A 16,793-nucleotide genomic window follows, 5' to 3' on the forward strand; every position below is an offset into this window, starting at 1 on the left:
TGTGGGCTACATCGTCCTCGGATGAGGTATATGAATCTGTACTTTTGAATGTTGTGTTACGTCTTGCCACGAACCCTTTACACTTAGCCAAGACAAGCACAACAGGGTTGAGCTCACAGTGTCTGAACGTAAGACAATTTGACCGTGTTGTGCCAGCACATATGTCTTGTACTTTATTGGTTTCTTATTCAGCCGAATTTTCTCCATGAGTTGAACTTTCGTTTCAGATGGTCTGAAGTCGACAATGTCATATATTCCGGTATGGTCGCCTTCATACTACTGATGGTTGGGGCGACAGTATCTGATTCCTGGGCGTTATTCATGACAATAACACTGACGTTGTTTAAAATGGGCAATAGCTGATGTTCTAACCAGTCTGTGAACTCATCACCTCCTGTAATTTCCTTATGAAAATCACCAGGTTTTTTTTTCGCCTCGAAAATTAGCACACATCCACAAATAAGCCCCATGTCATGGTTGGCGGCATGCAAAACAATGACACGATTACCTTTACCCGATGGTCTATGGGTGCTTTTTGTCCACCTGCCGATAGCCACATGTAGTCAGTGGAATGATTCATCAAGGTAAAAATTATTGTGACGCCCTGACAGTAATAGTTATGAATAGTCCAGAGATAATGTGACCTCATAGACAAGATGGAAAATTTTACTGTGAAAACTGCTGTATCAAAATCCTATCTCATGGAGAGCAATAGTTAGTGCAGTCAGGGAAACATTAATTGTATCTTTAATTTCCTCCCTAATTCTACTACATGTCAAGGTTACCTTCTGCTCACAAAGCTTGTACACTATACGCCTAATCACCCAGTATCAAAGCTGTCTAATATCCTTTTACGCCAGGTTTTCTTTATTTTAATACCACCCATATTCTTGTTTTTCATACTGAAGACTTGATGGTATGAATTGAAAACCCCTTAGCTTGGGCAGTTTGGTAATTCACCCTATCCAAATTAATAAATGGTTTCCCCCCTTCTCTCTAAAGTGTGAAGAACTTGTATACATTTCCTAGTACAGACTCCATGTCGTGTACCTTGGTTATGGCTATGCAAGTGTAATGTAACATGCATCATGGGAGCAGTGTTGACAAAACAAACACATTGTCATTTTGTCATTTTAGGTGATGCACGTCTAGAATTTTCTCCAAATGATTTTTGTGTGTGGAGTAGATGTTTCATGAAGACTACATTATTATCATTATAACGGAGACACATGCACATATTTCTATAGTCCGTTTCGGACTGCGATCATTGGACGTAGAATAAATGTTAACTTCCTGGGTTTTTTCGAATTTGACTCCTGTAAACTTGTTGATAGGACTCCTTGTGACTGAAATACTTCAAACCACAGGTAGGTCTATCGGTAGTTACTCGATAATTCAATAACAACAGTCTGTGAAAAATTCTATCCATTTTTAACAGGCAAAAAGCATTTTGCTAGCATTTCCGACAGTATTTTAGACACTCACTACAAAACTTCAATATTCCTTTCCAATTCTGCTGTCAGCAATCAATTAAAAGACAACAACTTTGATGAGCTATTGTGTTTATTCAATGAGTAATGATACAATACTTGATGACAGTGGCTTATAACATGATGTGTTATGGTTCAGTTTCTTCAGTTCTTGTGGTTATAGCTAGGGACATTTCCGCTCCACACAACCTTTGCCCCCTTCATCATACTCTTGCTTGGAGATCCACATCTGCTGGAAGGAGCCCTGCAATGACACATGCTTAGATAATCATCAAAATACTAGACACGAGGAATTAGTTTGTGGATACACACTTTATTTCTTTGGAAAGTGGTTAACTTTCTTCCTAAATATAGTTCCAGCAGAAAAAGTTTGATTGTGTAAAACCTTGGGCAAGGTTAACGCCCACATGCTGCATGCAGGCAACCGAAGTCATGACATGTAAGATTGAACACCCTTTCATCACCTGCCCCTGCTCAGTGGGAAAACAGTAGGTTACAATACTAAACATGGTATGTGAGGTTGCAGGTCATGAAATTTTCATGTGAAAAAACCTTGCTACTTTTAATCAACATTAGATGCATATCAAAAGGCTACTTATACAATATTGTAAAAAAATGTTTTATTATTCAAATGTAAAACCTCTCAGCAGGTCTCACCTATGAGATAGCAAGATACCTACAATACTACACGCAAAAGTGGCAGTTTATAAGCATGTAAGATGTCTATTTCACAATGGCCATCGACAGCCACATGATTAGCCTGTCCCCCTCTGCTGTATCTGGGCTTCAAGGTTGGACTATTGCAAGATGAGATAAATCACTGTTCTTAGAAGCAAGTTGAGTAGTTTCAATATTCAATATTGTTTTGCCTGCAATCACATTAAAATCAGATCTAAGTTCTCGATACTGCAAAATAAAGACCTGAGGTCACTTCAGACAAGTTTTCGCGAACATTGACCATCCAATGAAATGATTAAAAAGGTGTCGACATTAGCCAATCAGAAAGCAGCTTTCTCAAGTCTTATGGCACTAGTTTCAAACTGGCAACTTCCATTCCAGACTACGCTTGAGAAATGTGTTGACAAGGTTCTCGATTAAAAATGTGGAAACTGAACAAAGGACTTTCGCGAATGTTCGAAAGAATCAGTGGTACAGACCGTAACTGTCATTTGGAATACTGTGTGTTCACCTTTTCGGATTGCATGATTCGAAAACATATTCTGACTGTCACTTTCCTTATCTGGTAAGCGATGCTCTGATTGGTCAGATGAAAGGTCGTTCTGACATGACCTGTAATGGGATGTCCTCAGGTCATAGTTTAGCATAAGTGAGAACTAAGATCTGATTGTTTTGCCTGTGACTTGCCGTACCAGAGATGCTAATATTGATCCTCCAATCCAACTGCTAAACCTCCTCTCTGATGAACTGGATGCAGCAATGATCTTCAGACGCATGCTCTGTAAGGAAATATTTTCAATAAACAAAAGATATTGGTCTAAATGATTCACACACGTCTTTCATGGTCATAAATTTTATCTTAATGAAATTGCTGAATTCTTATCGTGCACATATATCAACCTCAACCTAGCATTGTCTTTCCTTGTGTAAAATATGCACCATCCTTTTTCTGGGGAAACATTCTATCTTATTAAAGTGCACAGTCATAAACTACATCGTTTTGCTTTAGCTGGAGCAAACAGGTAATATGAATAATATCAAAGGATGAAATATCAATGTAATTGTTAGTTAAACAGAAAAAAAGTTTGATAATAATAATAGTATTTCCCATTACCATAGGCAAAACTCAAAATCCAGAAATACAGAGAACCCTTTTGATTACAAAATAGTGTGAAAACTGGACTTCAATAAGGATTTAATGACATGCTATATCCGGTGTTACATGCTATCAATGATGTTTTGGCTTTGGGGATAAAAGAAAAATCGAGATATAAATGCATAAAATGCGAGCGGTCTTTGCTTGCATTAATTAAAATTTTGCATTTATATCTCCAAAATGAATCAACAATAAAAAACACATCACTGCACAATTTGTATTGCGGAAATACCGTCCTGAATATATACACAAACATAGTAACAAGTATATAACAATATCAATCAAAGAATAGAAATTACACAATAGGTATCTGGGGAGTTATCACTGCTGGGGTCAAGAGTTCTACCCACTCATGTCAAACTAGGCTTTATTGACCACTCCAGCAGTCCAGACAGACACCACCCATGCAACACTGTGTCAAAGGCCGGCACAACCCAGTGCTTACTGACAGGCTTCATCACACTTATCCTCAGATCTACAGCGTTTGTCCTGTCATCTTTTTTTCTAGTTTGTTGACACCTTCTCTACATACCAATCAGTGAACTGTTGTTGGTTCAATTATTTTATTGCCTTTGAACTTTCTTAATGCCAGTCAACAGAATAAATGTATTAACTGTGTGTTGTTTTTAAGAAAACACTGTTTATTGTCTTTACTGAAGCACTCTACTCAGTGCTAATAAGCAGTTCTATTTGCTGTTTGATTGGATTAAGACAAGGTTGGATTCAGGTAAGGATATGTATCATTCCACTGGGGAGGGGGGGAGAGCGTTGCATGAATATTGAGTTACATTTTTGGCTGGGGGTCAAGGTCGTGTTAATTTGGAGACACATTCATTTCAAGATGTACAGTGTATCTATTCATGCAACTTGAGGAACCCTTCAATGACAGTAAGGAAGGTGGAACTGTTGACTACTACTCTCTTACTGGTGGTGTCTTGGAGCTGAGGTCCCTGTTGAGCCTGTCTGTGAAACCTCCGACCAGGGTGTTACCTCCCACAACTATCACACTGCTGTACAGACTCTGCCAACACAAACACATGGTTCATCACAGGGCACATAGTTTTCAATGATGGATTCAATCATATAGAATTTAATTGTACAGTGGTGAACATAGTTGTGAAAATGGAAGCTTAACTATAGGATTATTATGGATTGTAAATGATATCTGACATGACCAGTACCAAAATAATTCCAAAGAACATTTTCTGATGGCAATAGTCTCAAGAGAGAACCTACCTGCTGCATTCAAATTCTGACAAAAATCAAGATGGGTGACTTTCACAAGACTTTTTAAACCTTTACAAGCTGAATCTATCACTTGCATGTATGACTACAGATATGGCAATGTTTCACTTCATCAGTGTCGACACAATGATCCCTGGTGATATGATCTGTGATGGAGATAAAGTTTAGTTTTGGGACGACGGAGCAGCACGTACCGGCCTGATGTCGATGTCACACATGCCAACGCTAGTGGTGACCACATGACCAACACCAAGCATAGTATTCCCCGGGACATCCTGCAACAAAAGCAACAATATAACCTGTTCTTGTCAGGTGGAGTGAAAACAAAACAAATCAAAACAGGTTTGTGTACTGAAATAACACTATTACTTGATAAATAATTACTTATTTCACTGAGATAGAAATAGATTAACGAAGGAATAAAATCTACATAATATCCCCTTTGTCTGGGGATGTAATGATTGATGTAGCGATAAGTTTTGACAGACAATGAAAAATAAACATATATAATCACCTGCAATAGCTAAGTCAGGTTAAATATAGAGGTACCTGTTACTCTCCAAGTTTGCCAAGTAATCTCCAAAGGAGATGATAATGCAACTATTACATTTCCATCCTCCACACCTCTCTACCAAGCACCCTGTGATAGTCAGTGGCAGTGGCAAATGACTCAAACGCTCCTAAAGATCACATGCTGTAGTGACCAGATTTTAACAGGAAGTGTGATTTACAGTTCCCCCCGCCCCTTGTTTGTTGACAAACACAGTACTGCCAAATGGTTCCAGAAGTAATGCGATGTGACAGTTCCGAGCAGGCTGGCTGTATCTGTATACAAACAATCCCAGAGTGATGTTACAACCTGAGTTGCATTGTCTCTACTCTTCAGCTGGAATGCATTATTCCAGATTCAAGAATTGACCACATGCCTCTTTCAAGACTTTCGACAGTACCCTTACATTGGCCTGTTACTTGTTGCTGCTGCCACATATTAGACCAATTGTTTTGCCTAATACAAGAGTGCTACACGATAAATCGCAAAGAACAATGACAAAACGACTTTACTTTTGAGAGGGAAGTGTCTTGTGACTTCTTCCCCATAGATGTAGCTGGGCAACGTAGATAAACGTAATGGCCAAATGATGGCATCTAAAGGTGGAATACATATGACAATCAGTATTGGGAAAAAGGTACAGATAATCAATGGGAAAATTGTGAGAATACACAGGAAATACCAAACGTAACCCTCCTGTTCATAAAATGGCTTGTCCAATATTGTTGAGGTCGGATTGTATTCAGGTACTCATCATTATTTAAATACAGGTGAAATTTTTTAAAGCTTGTACATTTTATAACATCCTTCAAGAGGCTGTACATAATGCTGAAATCTCATATAAGAAATAAACGACTCTTGGTCGTTTTTTATAGTACTATAAAACACTGCAGGGAGATAAAAAAATGCTCCTCATGATTTATTCTCCCTGTAGGGTTTGATTGTACAATAAACAACAACTATGAGTGGTTAATTGATCACAAACCTAAAACAGTGTCTTTCAATATAATTAATTAATTACTCATTGGTCTTGTGTGGTTTCACTGATTTCACAATCTAGTTCTGTACAAACTGGTTTCTGGGGGTAACCTTTCAAGTTCAGTTTGGAAATCACCTCATAACAATGTTTCCCATATATTTTAATAAAATCACTTTGGAAGAAATATCTGATAATCAATTTATTGTAACCTAAACTAGGCATTCAGCTTCAACAAATATAATTAATAACTGATAGCCAGGTAACTTGAACTCAAATGGTCATCATGACAATCTGGGATTCAAACCCACATCCATCGGATTCCGGCACAGCCAAATGCAGCACCTTTGGCATCTGGGCTACATGTGTCTGAAATGTGTTAAAGAGTGATTGATCCTATTTTATTTTGTTCAGAATGTACTATGCTTCTTTCGGCTACCTTTATAACTGAAGGGTCGAACAGTCCTTCACACACTCGGAATCTCTCTGCTCCAAAATCCTGGTTGTAGCCATTAGGAAACTCGTAGTGCATTGTTGGCATGCTCTCTGCAGTACTGGAAGAACATAGCAGTAGAATGGTAAAACACTGGATGAGAGTCTGGGTCATGGACATTTATTATTAATGTGTGTCTATATTTAAATATTATTAATATTTGCTTCCTGTTTCTTGGCATGTGAGCTAGTGAGTGAGCTAGAGCGTAAGAACTTAGTGAGTTGGGTGTAACCCTTTGATCAGTGTTCCAGTTATATTACAGCAGAGTAAGAACGTAAAATAAAATATGAGAGAGAATATATGCTATGCCCAAGCCCTAGCAGTCGTAGTGATAAAAACTGGAAAAAAAATGAGCAAACTTGAGAAACACCCTTGGTAGGATCATCCATATAGAAGGTTGTCCACACCATAAAGTCCAGAAATGGAGGGACAGCCAGCTGGATGCTGGTAAGAGGCAAGGTGAGCTTGACATCTGTGAACATACCTGTGGTGATGGGGTGTATCAGATGCTTGTATAACAGACTGAACTTATTACCTGGTTAGGTCATAGGGAGTATCAGACACTTGTATAACAGACTGAACTTATTACCTGGTGTCATAGGGAGTATCAGACACTTGTATAACAGACTGAACTTATTACCTGGTTAGGTCATAGGGAGTATCAGACAATTGTATAACAGACTGAACTTATTACCTGGTTAGGTCATAGGGAGTATCAGACAATTGTATAACAGACTGAACTTATTACCTGGTGTCATAGGGTGTATCAGACACTTGTATAACAGACTGAACTTATTACCTGGTATCATAGGGTGTATCAGACACTTGTATAACTGATGCAGCAAAGTCCTGGAACACATCCTGGAATGAAAAACTCTAAGTCTTTTACAGGAACTAAAGTGGGATTGGTCAATCTGTGTCAATGCCTTACCTGAGGCCTGGTGGTGTTACCCCTGTGGCCTGGTGGTGTTACCCGTGTGGCCTGGTGGTGTTACAAGTGTGGCCTGGTGGTGTTATCCCTGTGGTCTGGTGATGTTACACGTGTGGCATGGTGGTGTTACAAGTGTGGCCTGGTGGTGTTACAAGTGTGGCCTGGTGGGGTTAGATGTGTGGCCTGGTGGTGTTACCCCTGTGGCCTGGTGGTGTTACATGTGTGGCCTGGTGGTGTTACCCGTGTGGCCTGGTGGTGTTACCCGTGTGGCCTGGTTGTGTTACCCCTGTGGGCTGGTTGTGTTACACATATGGCCTGGTGGGATTACCCCTGTGGCCTGGTGGTGTTACCCCTGTGACCTGTAGGTGTTACCCCTGTGGCCTGGTTGGGTTACCCTTGTGGCCTGGTGGTGTTACCCATGTGGCCTGGTGGTGTTAACCCTGTGGCCTGGTGGTGTTACCCCTGTGACCTGGTGGTATTACCCCTGTGGCCTGGTGGTGTTACCCATGTGGCCTGGTGGTGTTACCCATGTGGCCTGGTGGTGTTACCCCTGTGGCCTGGTGGTGTTACCCCTGTGGCCTGGTGGTGTTACCCATGTGGCCTGGTGGTGTTACCCATGTGGCCTGGTGGTGTTACCCATGTGGCCTGGTGGTGTTACCCATGTGCCCTGGTGGTGATACCCATGTGGCCTGGTGGTGTTACCCATGTGGCCTGGTGGGGTTACCCATGTGGCCTGGTGGTGTTACCCCTGTGGCCTGGTAGTGTTACCCATGTGGCCTGGTGGTGTTACACCTGTGGCCTGGTGGTGTTACCCCTGTGGCCTGGTAGTGTTACCCATGTGGCCTGGTAGTGTTACCCATGTGGCCTGGTGGTGTTACCGCTGTGGCCTGGTGGTGTTACCCCTGTGGCCTGGTGCTGTTATGCCTGTGGCCTGGTGGTGTTACACATGTGGCCTGGTGGCGTTACCTTGAGCAGTTGTTCATGCATACAGGAATAGACATGGCCATAAGTCTGAGCCTTGTAAAAATCAAGAGGGACTAGTTGTTTTACCCCAATATCTAGTTACACTGCATTAATCTCTTGTCCGAAATGAGCTGCAGGCTGGCCAGGCACACATTCAGTTTGGTCAAATTCAGAAACCAAATGCACTTGTGTGACATCAAGATGGAAATGAATGCCTTAGTGGGATGTTTGTTCCCATATTCCCCAGCCGACTTCACTCACCTTGACCATGTAGTTGTGAAAAGACTTGGTGACACTTGGCACTTCCCTTTTCTGCCAGTTAGCCTTACTCATCTCTTTCACTTCTTCCTGAAATGTCCACACCCAAACAGGTTTAGTAGGCAGAGATAATTTTGTGCCACTGATGCCACATAAAGCCAAATAAACTGTAATTCATTGCCTGTTTCCAAACTGGGTTGAATAGATAGCTTGAAAAACAGGATTTCAGGAGTAAGTCTGAAACCCTTCTTGACTCAGGCCAACCTGAATTTCTGGATTAGGCAGCGATTTAAATCAAGTTAATTAAATGTAGATTAAGATTGAGAACATCTCTACCTGTGTAAACCTCAACCATACAATAGGGAGTAACGTGGACATGGCAAACAAGTGCTTTTACCAACAGAACAAGCCTAATGGCATAAAAAGTATGAGTGAGTGAGTGAGTGAGTGATTGAGTGTGCTTTTACGCCACTTTTAGCAATATTCCAGTAATATCATGGCATGGGACACCAGAAATAGGCGTCACACATTGTACCCATGTAGGGAATCAAACCGGGTCTTTGGCGTGACAAGTGTTCGATTTAACTACCCACCAAAACTATGAACAGAAAATGTACCAGTTTTGCTACTCATGCAAATAACATTTAGCTACATACAAATGCACAGTGTCATCCTCTATATCTCCTGGGATCACATTTCGCAAACCCTCCACTAATCCATGGATCCATTCCCGTGGTTCTCACCATCTCAAATAACCCACACTTGATTTTCTTTAGAATTCTGGATACATTTTTTAAAATTTCTTTTGATCAAGATGACAGTGTTATATTTTCCTCAGAAAAAACAAAGCTTTTATCAAACAATGTTTTCAAATCAGCATCCCGTTCATATTAATCCAAGTATTTTAGACTTTCATTTCAAAACATGCAAAGTTTAGAGTAGGCACATCTGTGAGAAACCAGGAAAATCCCTTTCCTCGTTGAATAAAGCATACTAAACGGTACGAGTTAGTCTTCTCACCTTAGACTTGATCATATAAGGCGGCACAACTTCAATGTCTAGTTCTTCCATTAGTTTCTTGCATTCTATTGTGATGAAGTCTCCTGCTAAGGGGGACTTTACTATACCTGAAAGAAATTAAAGCTAAGCATAAACTGATAACGTCAAGCCTTATTAATCAAAAACATTTGTTTTCCTTCACATGAAGAATGTAAGGCTTATATAATTATGATCCTAACTATGGGTCCCTGGAAATACTTTGCTTTTTAACAAATAAACGACTTGTGGTTGTTTATTGTATAATAAATCATTGCAGGGAGAATAAACCACGAGGGGCACACTGTGCAATAAAACACTGCAGGGAGAATAAACCACGAGGGGCACACTTTGCAATAAAACACTGCAGGGAGAATAAACCACAAGGGGCACACTGTACAATAAAACACTGCAGGGAGAATAAACCACGAGGGGCACACTGTGCAATAAAACACTGCAGGGAGAATAAACCACAAGGGGCACACTGTGCAATAAAACACTGCAGGGAGAATAATCCACAAGGGGCACACTGTGCAATAAAACACTGCAGGGAGAATAAACCACGAGGGGCACACTGTGCAATAAAACACTGCAGGGAGAATAAACCACAAGGGGCACATCACGCAATAAAACACTGCAGGGAGATTAAACCACAAGGGGCACACTGTGCAATAAAACACTGCAGGGAGAATAAACCACGAGGGGCACACTGTGCAATAAAACACTGCAGGGAGAATAAACCACGAGGGGCACACTGTGCAATAAAACACTGCAGGGAGAATAAACCACGAGGGGCACGCTGTGCAATAAAACACTGCAGGGAGAATAAACCACGAGGGGCACACTGTGCAATAAAACACTGCAGGGAGAATAAACCACGAGGGGCACACTGTGCAATAAAACACTGCAGGGAGATTAAACCACAAGGGGCACATCACGCAATAAAACACTGCAGGGAGAATAAACCACGAGGGGCACATCACGCAAAAAAACACTGCAGGGAGAATAAACCACGAGGGGCACGCTGTGCAATAAAACACTGCAGGGAGAATAAACCACGAGGGGCACATCACACAATAAAACCCAACAGGGAGATTAAACCACTGCAGGTATAATCTCCCTGCAGTGTTTTATTTATGATAAACAACAGTCGTTTATTTCTTTTATGAAATATCAACATTAATTACAGCCTCTTTAAGGATGGTAATAAAAGGTACAAGTTTCAAATATATTTGCTCATATTTACTTAATGACTCCTCCCTGAAAACAATCCGTTCCCAGCAATTCATTTCATGAACAGGGGGGTTAGGTTTGGTATTTCATGAGTCAAGACATTTAACAGTAAAAAGAGAAAATGTGCCAAGTGGATAAATGACAGCCATTATATGTACCTTTTTTCCATTATAGATAGCCATATCTCCCCCACTTTTGGATGCAAGTTGTGAGCGTATGTATGAAGCTTAACAAATGACGGACAAGATGATAGAACAATGTTTAAAGTGAAATAAACCATGTCTTGTTCTTCATTGTTCTTCGCAATTTAACAAGTATCTATCTGGTATGTATATAGTAATAATAATGCATAATAATCTTGGGACCCCCTTAATCTTGCCTTTTTATATAAGGGTCATATTACAAAACCCTTTGACTCAGATAATAAATTTCAAACAATATCTAATAATGACATATTAAGAGGAGACCATGCAGACATGGTAAATGGCTCAAACATGGTCTACATTTAGATGTAACAAACTTCTCTACAACTTGAAAAGGCCATTATCGTTATGATGTAATCGAGTGATGTGACGTAGGTCTTACACATAAAACACTTAATCTGGCGATACAGATTAGAAAGGTTGTAGTGGCTATATATGATAATCAGAGCATATCAGGGATTCATTCCCACAATTACCGAACCCCTGCAACCCTAAGGGATGCAACTCTCCATCAAGGAATGCAGCATCTGAAACAACTGGGCACCCTGGCCCCTGCATGGATGCCCGATTGATGCTGTTATATCATGATCCCCACTCACCATGCTGCAGAACATATCCATCGTACACTGGAACTGCCGATGTGTGTGTGGCACCACTGTCCAGAATTAATGCAGTTGAACGACCATTGGCAAAACTGACACCAGATAAGGATTACAAAACTGACAGACAATTTAATAAAAGGTAAATAACTAAAACATATATTATCATTTTATCACATGGATGATCTTCAGCAACTCATGCTTGTCCTAAGAGGTGACCATCAGGATCGGGTGGTCAGGCTTGGTGACATGATTGATGCATGTCATCGTATCCCAATTGTGTAGATTGATGCTCATAATGTCAAACACTGGACTGTCTGGTCCAAACCGCCGTCATACAGCTGGCTGACGTATTAAACAACAAACAAACAAAACATTGATTAGGCTACCTTTGGCTGGACAAAACTTAGATACCCAGAATGCAATATGAACAGAATTTCACCACAACAATATTTGATATCGGTGAAGATGGAAGTGGATCTTGGGGGACAATGAAATTAAGCTCATATTGATGATATCAAGGCAAACTTACAAATCAAAGATTTGAACATCATGATAGTAATCAGACATTCATCCTGTTGAATTTAAGATACGTCAATATCTGTTGCAACTATTGTTGAGAAAATACCCTGAAACAAAAATAAATTTAGTCTGACATTGATAATAGTGACCTATCAGGCTGAAGGTGGAACTACTTGACATGGCTGACATTGATAATAGTGACCTATCGGGGTGAAGGTGGAACTACTTGACATGGCTGACATTGATAATAGTGACCTATCGGGCTGAAGGTGGAACTACTTGACAGGGCTGACATTGATAATAGTGACCTATCGGGGTGAAGGTGGAACTACTTGACATGGCTGACATTGATAATAGTGACCTATCGGGCTGAAGGTGGAACTACTTGACATGGCTAACATTGATAATAGTGACCTATCGGGGTGAAGGTGGAACTACTTGACATGGCTGACATTGATAATAGTGACCTATCGGGCTGAAGGTGGAACTACTTGACAGGGCTGACATTGATAATAGTGACCTATCCGGCTGAAGGTGGAACTACTTGACATGGCTAACATTGATAATAGTGACCTATCAGGCTGAAGGTGGAACTACTTGACATGGCTAACATTGATAATAGTGACCTATCGGGGTGAAGGTGGAACTACTTGACATGGCTGACATTGATAATAGTGACCTATCGGGGTGAAGGTGGAACTACTTGACATGGCTGACATTGATAATAGTGACCTATTGGGGTGAAGGTGGAACTACTTGACATGGCTGACATTGATAATAGTGACCTATCAGGCTGAAGGTGGAACTATTTGACATGGCTGACATTGATAATAGTGACCTATCGGGCTGAAGGTGGAACTACTTGACATGGCTGACATTGATAATAGTGACCTATCGGGGTGAAGGTGGAACTACTTGACATGGCTGACATTGATAATAGTGACCTATCAGGCTGAAGGTGGAACTACTTGACATGGCTGACATTGATAATAGTGACCTATCGGGCTGAAGGTGGAACTACTTGACATGGCTGACATTGATAATAGTGACCTATCGGGGTGAAGGTGGAACTACTTGACATGGCTGACATTGATAATAGTGACCCATTGGGGTGAAGGTGGAACTACTTGACATGGCTGACATTGATAATAGTGACCTATCAGGCTGAAGGTGGAACTATTTGACATGGCTGACATTGATAATAGTGACCTATCGGGCTGAAGGTGGAACTACTTGACATGGCTGACATTGATAATAGTGACCCATTGGGGTGAAGGTGGAACTACTTGACATGGCTGACATTGATAATAGTGACCTATCAGGCTGAAGGTGGAACTATTTGACATGGCTGACATTGATAATAGTGACCTATCGGGCTGAAGGTGGAACTACTTGACATGGCTGACATTGATAATAGTGACCTATCGGGCTGAAGGTGGAACTACTTGACATGGCTGACATTGATAATAGTGACCTATCGGGCTGAAGGTGGAACTACTTGACATGGCTGACATTGATAATAGTGACCTATCGGGCTGAAGGTGGAACTACCTGACATGGCTGACATTGATAATAGTGACCTATCAGGCTGAAGGTGGAACTACTTGACATGGCTGACATTGATAATAGTGACCCATTGGGGTGAAGGTGGAACTACTTGACATGGCTGACATTGATAATAGTGACCTATCAGGCTGAAGGTGGAACTATTTGACATGGCTGACATTGATAATAGTGACCTATCGGGGTGAAGGTGGAACTACTTGACATGGCTGACATTGATAATAGTGACCTATCGGGCTGAAGGTGGAACTACTTGACAGGGCTGACATTGATAATAGTGACCTATCCGGCTGAAGGTGGAACTACTTGACATGGCTAACATTGATAATAGTGACCTATCAGGCTGAAGGTGGAACTACTTGACATGGCTAACATTGATAATAGTGACCTATCGGGGTGAAGGTGGAACTACTTGACATGGCTGACATTGATAATAGTGACCTATCGGGGTGAAGGTGGAACTACTTGACATGGCTGACATTGATAATAGTGACCTATTGGGGTGAAGGTGGAACTACTTGACATGGCTGACATTGATAATAGTGACCTATCAGGCTGAAGGTGGAACTATTTGACATGGCTGACATTGATAATAGTGACCTATCGGGCTGAAGGTGGAACTACTTGACATGGCTGACATTGATAATAGTGACCTATCGGGGTGAAGGTGGAACTACTTGACATGGCTGACATTGATAATAGTGACCTATCAGGCTGAAGGTGGAACTACTTGACATGGCTGACATTGATAATAGTGACCTATCGGGCTGAAGGTGGAACTACTTGACATGGCTGACATTGATAATAGTGACCTATCGGGGTGAAGGTGGAACTACTTGACATGGCTGACATTGATAATAGTGACCCATTGGGGTGAAGGTGGAACTACTTGACATGGCTGACATTGATAATAGTGACCTATCAGGCTGAAGGTGGAACTATTTGACATGGCTGACATTGATAATAGTGACCTATCGGGCTGAAGGTGGAACTACTTGACATGGCTGACATTGATAATAGTGACCCATTGGGGTGAAGGTGGAACTACTTGACATGGCTGACATTGATAATAGTGACCTATCAGGCTGAAGGTGGAACTATTTGACATGGCTGACATTGATAATAGTGACCTATCGGGCTGAAGGTGGAACTACTTGACATGGCTGACATTGATAATAGTGACCTATCGGGCTGAAGGTGGAACTACTTGACATGGCTGACATTGATAATAGTGACCTATCGGGCTGAAGGTGGAACTACTTGACATGGCTGACATTGATAATAGTGACCTATCGGGCTGAAGGTGGAACTACCTGACATGGCTGACATTGATAATAGTGACCTATCAGGCTGAAGGTGGAACTACTTGACATGGCTGACATTGATAATAGTGACCCATTGGGGTGAAGGTGGAACTACTTGACATGGCTGACATTGATAATAGTGACCTATCAGGCTGAAGGTGGAACTATTTGACATGGCTGACATTGATAATAGTGACCTATCGGGCTGAAGGTGGAACTACTTGACATGGCTGACATTGATAATAGTGACCTATCGGGGTGAAGGTGGAACTACTTGACATGGCTGACATTGATAATAGTGACCTATTGGGCTGAAGGTGGAACTACTTGACATGGCTGACATTGATAATAGTGACCTATCGGGCTGAAGGTGGAACTACTTGACATGGCTGACATTGATAATAGTGACCTATCGGGCTGAAGGTGGAACTACTTGACATGGCTGACATTGATAATAGTGACCTATCGGGCTGAAGGTGGAACTACTTGACATGGCTGACATTGATAATAGTGACCTATCGGGCTGAAGGTGGAACTACTTGACATGGCTGACATTGATAATAGTGACCTATCCGGCTGAAGGTGGAACTACTTGACATGGCTGACATTGATAATAGTGACCTATCAGGCTGAAGGTGGAACTACTTGACATGGCTGACATTGATAATAGTGACCTATCGGACTGTAGGTGGAACTATTTAACATGGCTGACATTGATAATAGTGACCTATCGGACTGTAGGTGGAACTACTTGACATGGCTGACATTGATAATAGTGACCTATCCGGCTGAAGGTGGAACTACTTGACATGGCTAACATTGATAATAGTGACCTATCGGGGTGAAGGTGGAACTACTTGACAGGGCTGACAGTGATAATAGTGACCTATCGGACTGAAGGTGGAACTACTTGACATGGCTGACATTGATAATAGTGACCTATCGGGGTGAAGGTGGAACTACTTGACATGGCTGACATTGATAATAGTGACCTATCGGGGTGAAGATGGAACTACTTGACATGGCTAACATTGATAATAGTGACCTATCGGGGTGAAGGTGGAACTACCTGACATGGCTGACATTGATAATAGTGACCTATCGGGCTGAAGGTGGAACTACTTGACATGGCTGACATTGATAATAGTGACCTATCCGGCTGAAGGTGGAACTACTTGACATGGCTGACATTGATAATAGTGACCTATCGGGCTGAAGGTGGAACTACTTGACAGGGCTGACATTGATAATAGTGACCTATCGGGCTGAAGGTGGAACTACTTGACATGGCTGACATTGATAATAGTGACCTATCAGGCTGAAGGTGGAACTACTTGACATGGCTGACATTGATAATAGTGACCTATCGGGGTGAAGGTGGAACTACTTGACATGGCTGACATTGATAATAGTGACCTATCGGACTGTAGGTGGAACTACTTGACATGGCTGACATTGATAATAGTGACCTATCGGACTGAAGGTGGAACTACTTGACATGGCTGACATTGATAATAGTGACCTATCGGGGTGAAGGTGGAACTACTTGACAGGGCTGACATTGATAATAGTGACCTATTGGGCTAAAGGTGGA

At 41.5% G+C, this 16,793-nt stretch overlaps 1 protein-coding gene across 2 annotated transcripts in view; it reads right to left on the reverse strand.

Moving 5' to 3' along the window:
* Positions 1-1,545: 1,545 nt before the first annotated feature.
* The window catches only part of LOC124142954 (actin-like protein 6A), a 40,840-nt gene continuing 25,592 nt past the window's right edge, over positions 1,546-16,793 (reverse strand). Inside the window, exons 6-15 of one of the 2 annotated variants that reach the window (XM_046511722.2) lie at positions 11,811-11,905; positions 9,761-9,867; positions 8,744-8,830; positions 7,388-7,449; positions 6,535-6,649; positions 5,632-5,715; positions 4,764-4,844; positions 4,250-4,345; positions 2,861-2,947; positions 1,546-1,734 (exon numbers count right to left, since the gene is read on the reverse strand). In XM_046511722.2, the coding sequence (XP_046367678.1) occupies positions 1,654-1,734; positions 2,861-2,947; positions 4,250-4,345; positions 4,764-4,844; positions 5,632-5,715; positions 6,535-6,649; positions 7,388-7,449; positions 8,744-8,830; positions 9,761-9,867; positions 11,811-11,905 (895 nt within the window). In that variant the 3' untranslated portion in view covers positions 1,546-1,653. The remainder of the gene's footprint in view (positions 1,735-2,860; positions 2,948-4,249; positions 4,346-4,763; positions 4,845-5,631; positions 5,716-6,534; positions 6,650-7,387; positions 7,450-8,743; positions 8,831-9,760; positions 9,868-11,810; positions 11,906-16,793) is intronic. The other variant, XM_046511723.2, reaches the window with a different exon arrangement.

Source organism: Haliotis rufescens, unplaced genomic scaffold, assembly GCF_023055435.1.
Source record: "Haliotis rufescens isolate VD_foot unplaced genomic scaffold, xgHalRufe1.0.p SCAF_6, whole genome shotgun sequence".
In the NCBI taxonomy this organism is placed as follows: Eukaryota; Metazoa; Mollusca; class Gastropoda; order Lepetellida; family Haliotidae; genus Haliotis; species Haliotis rufescens.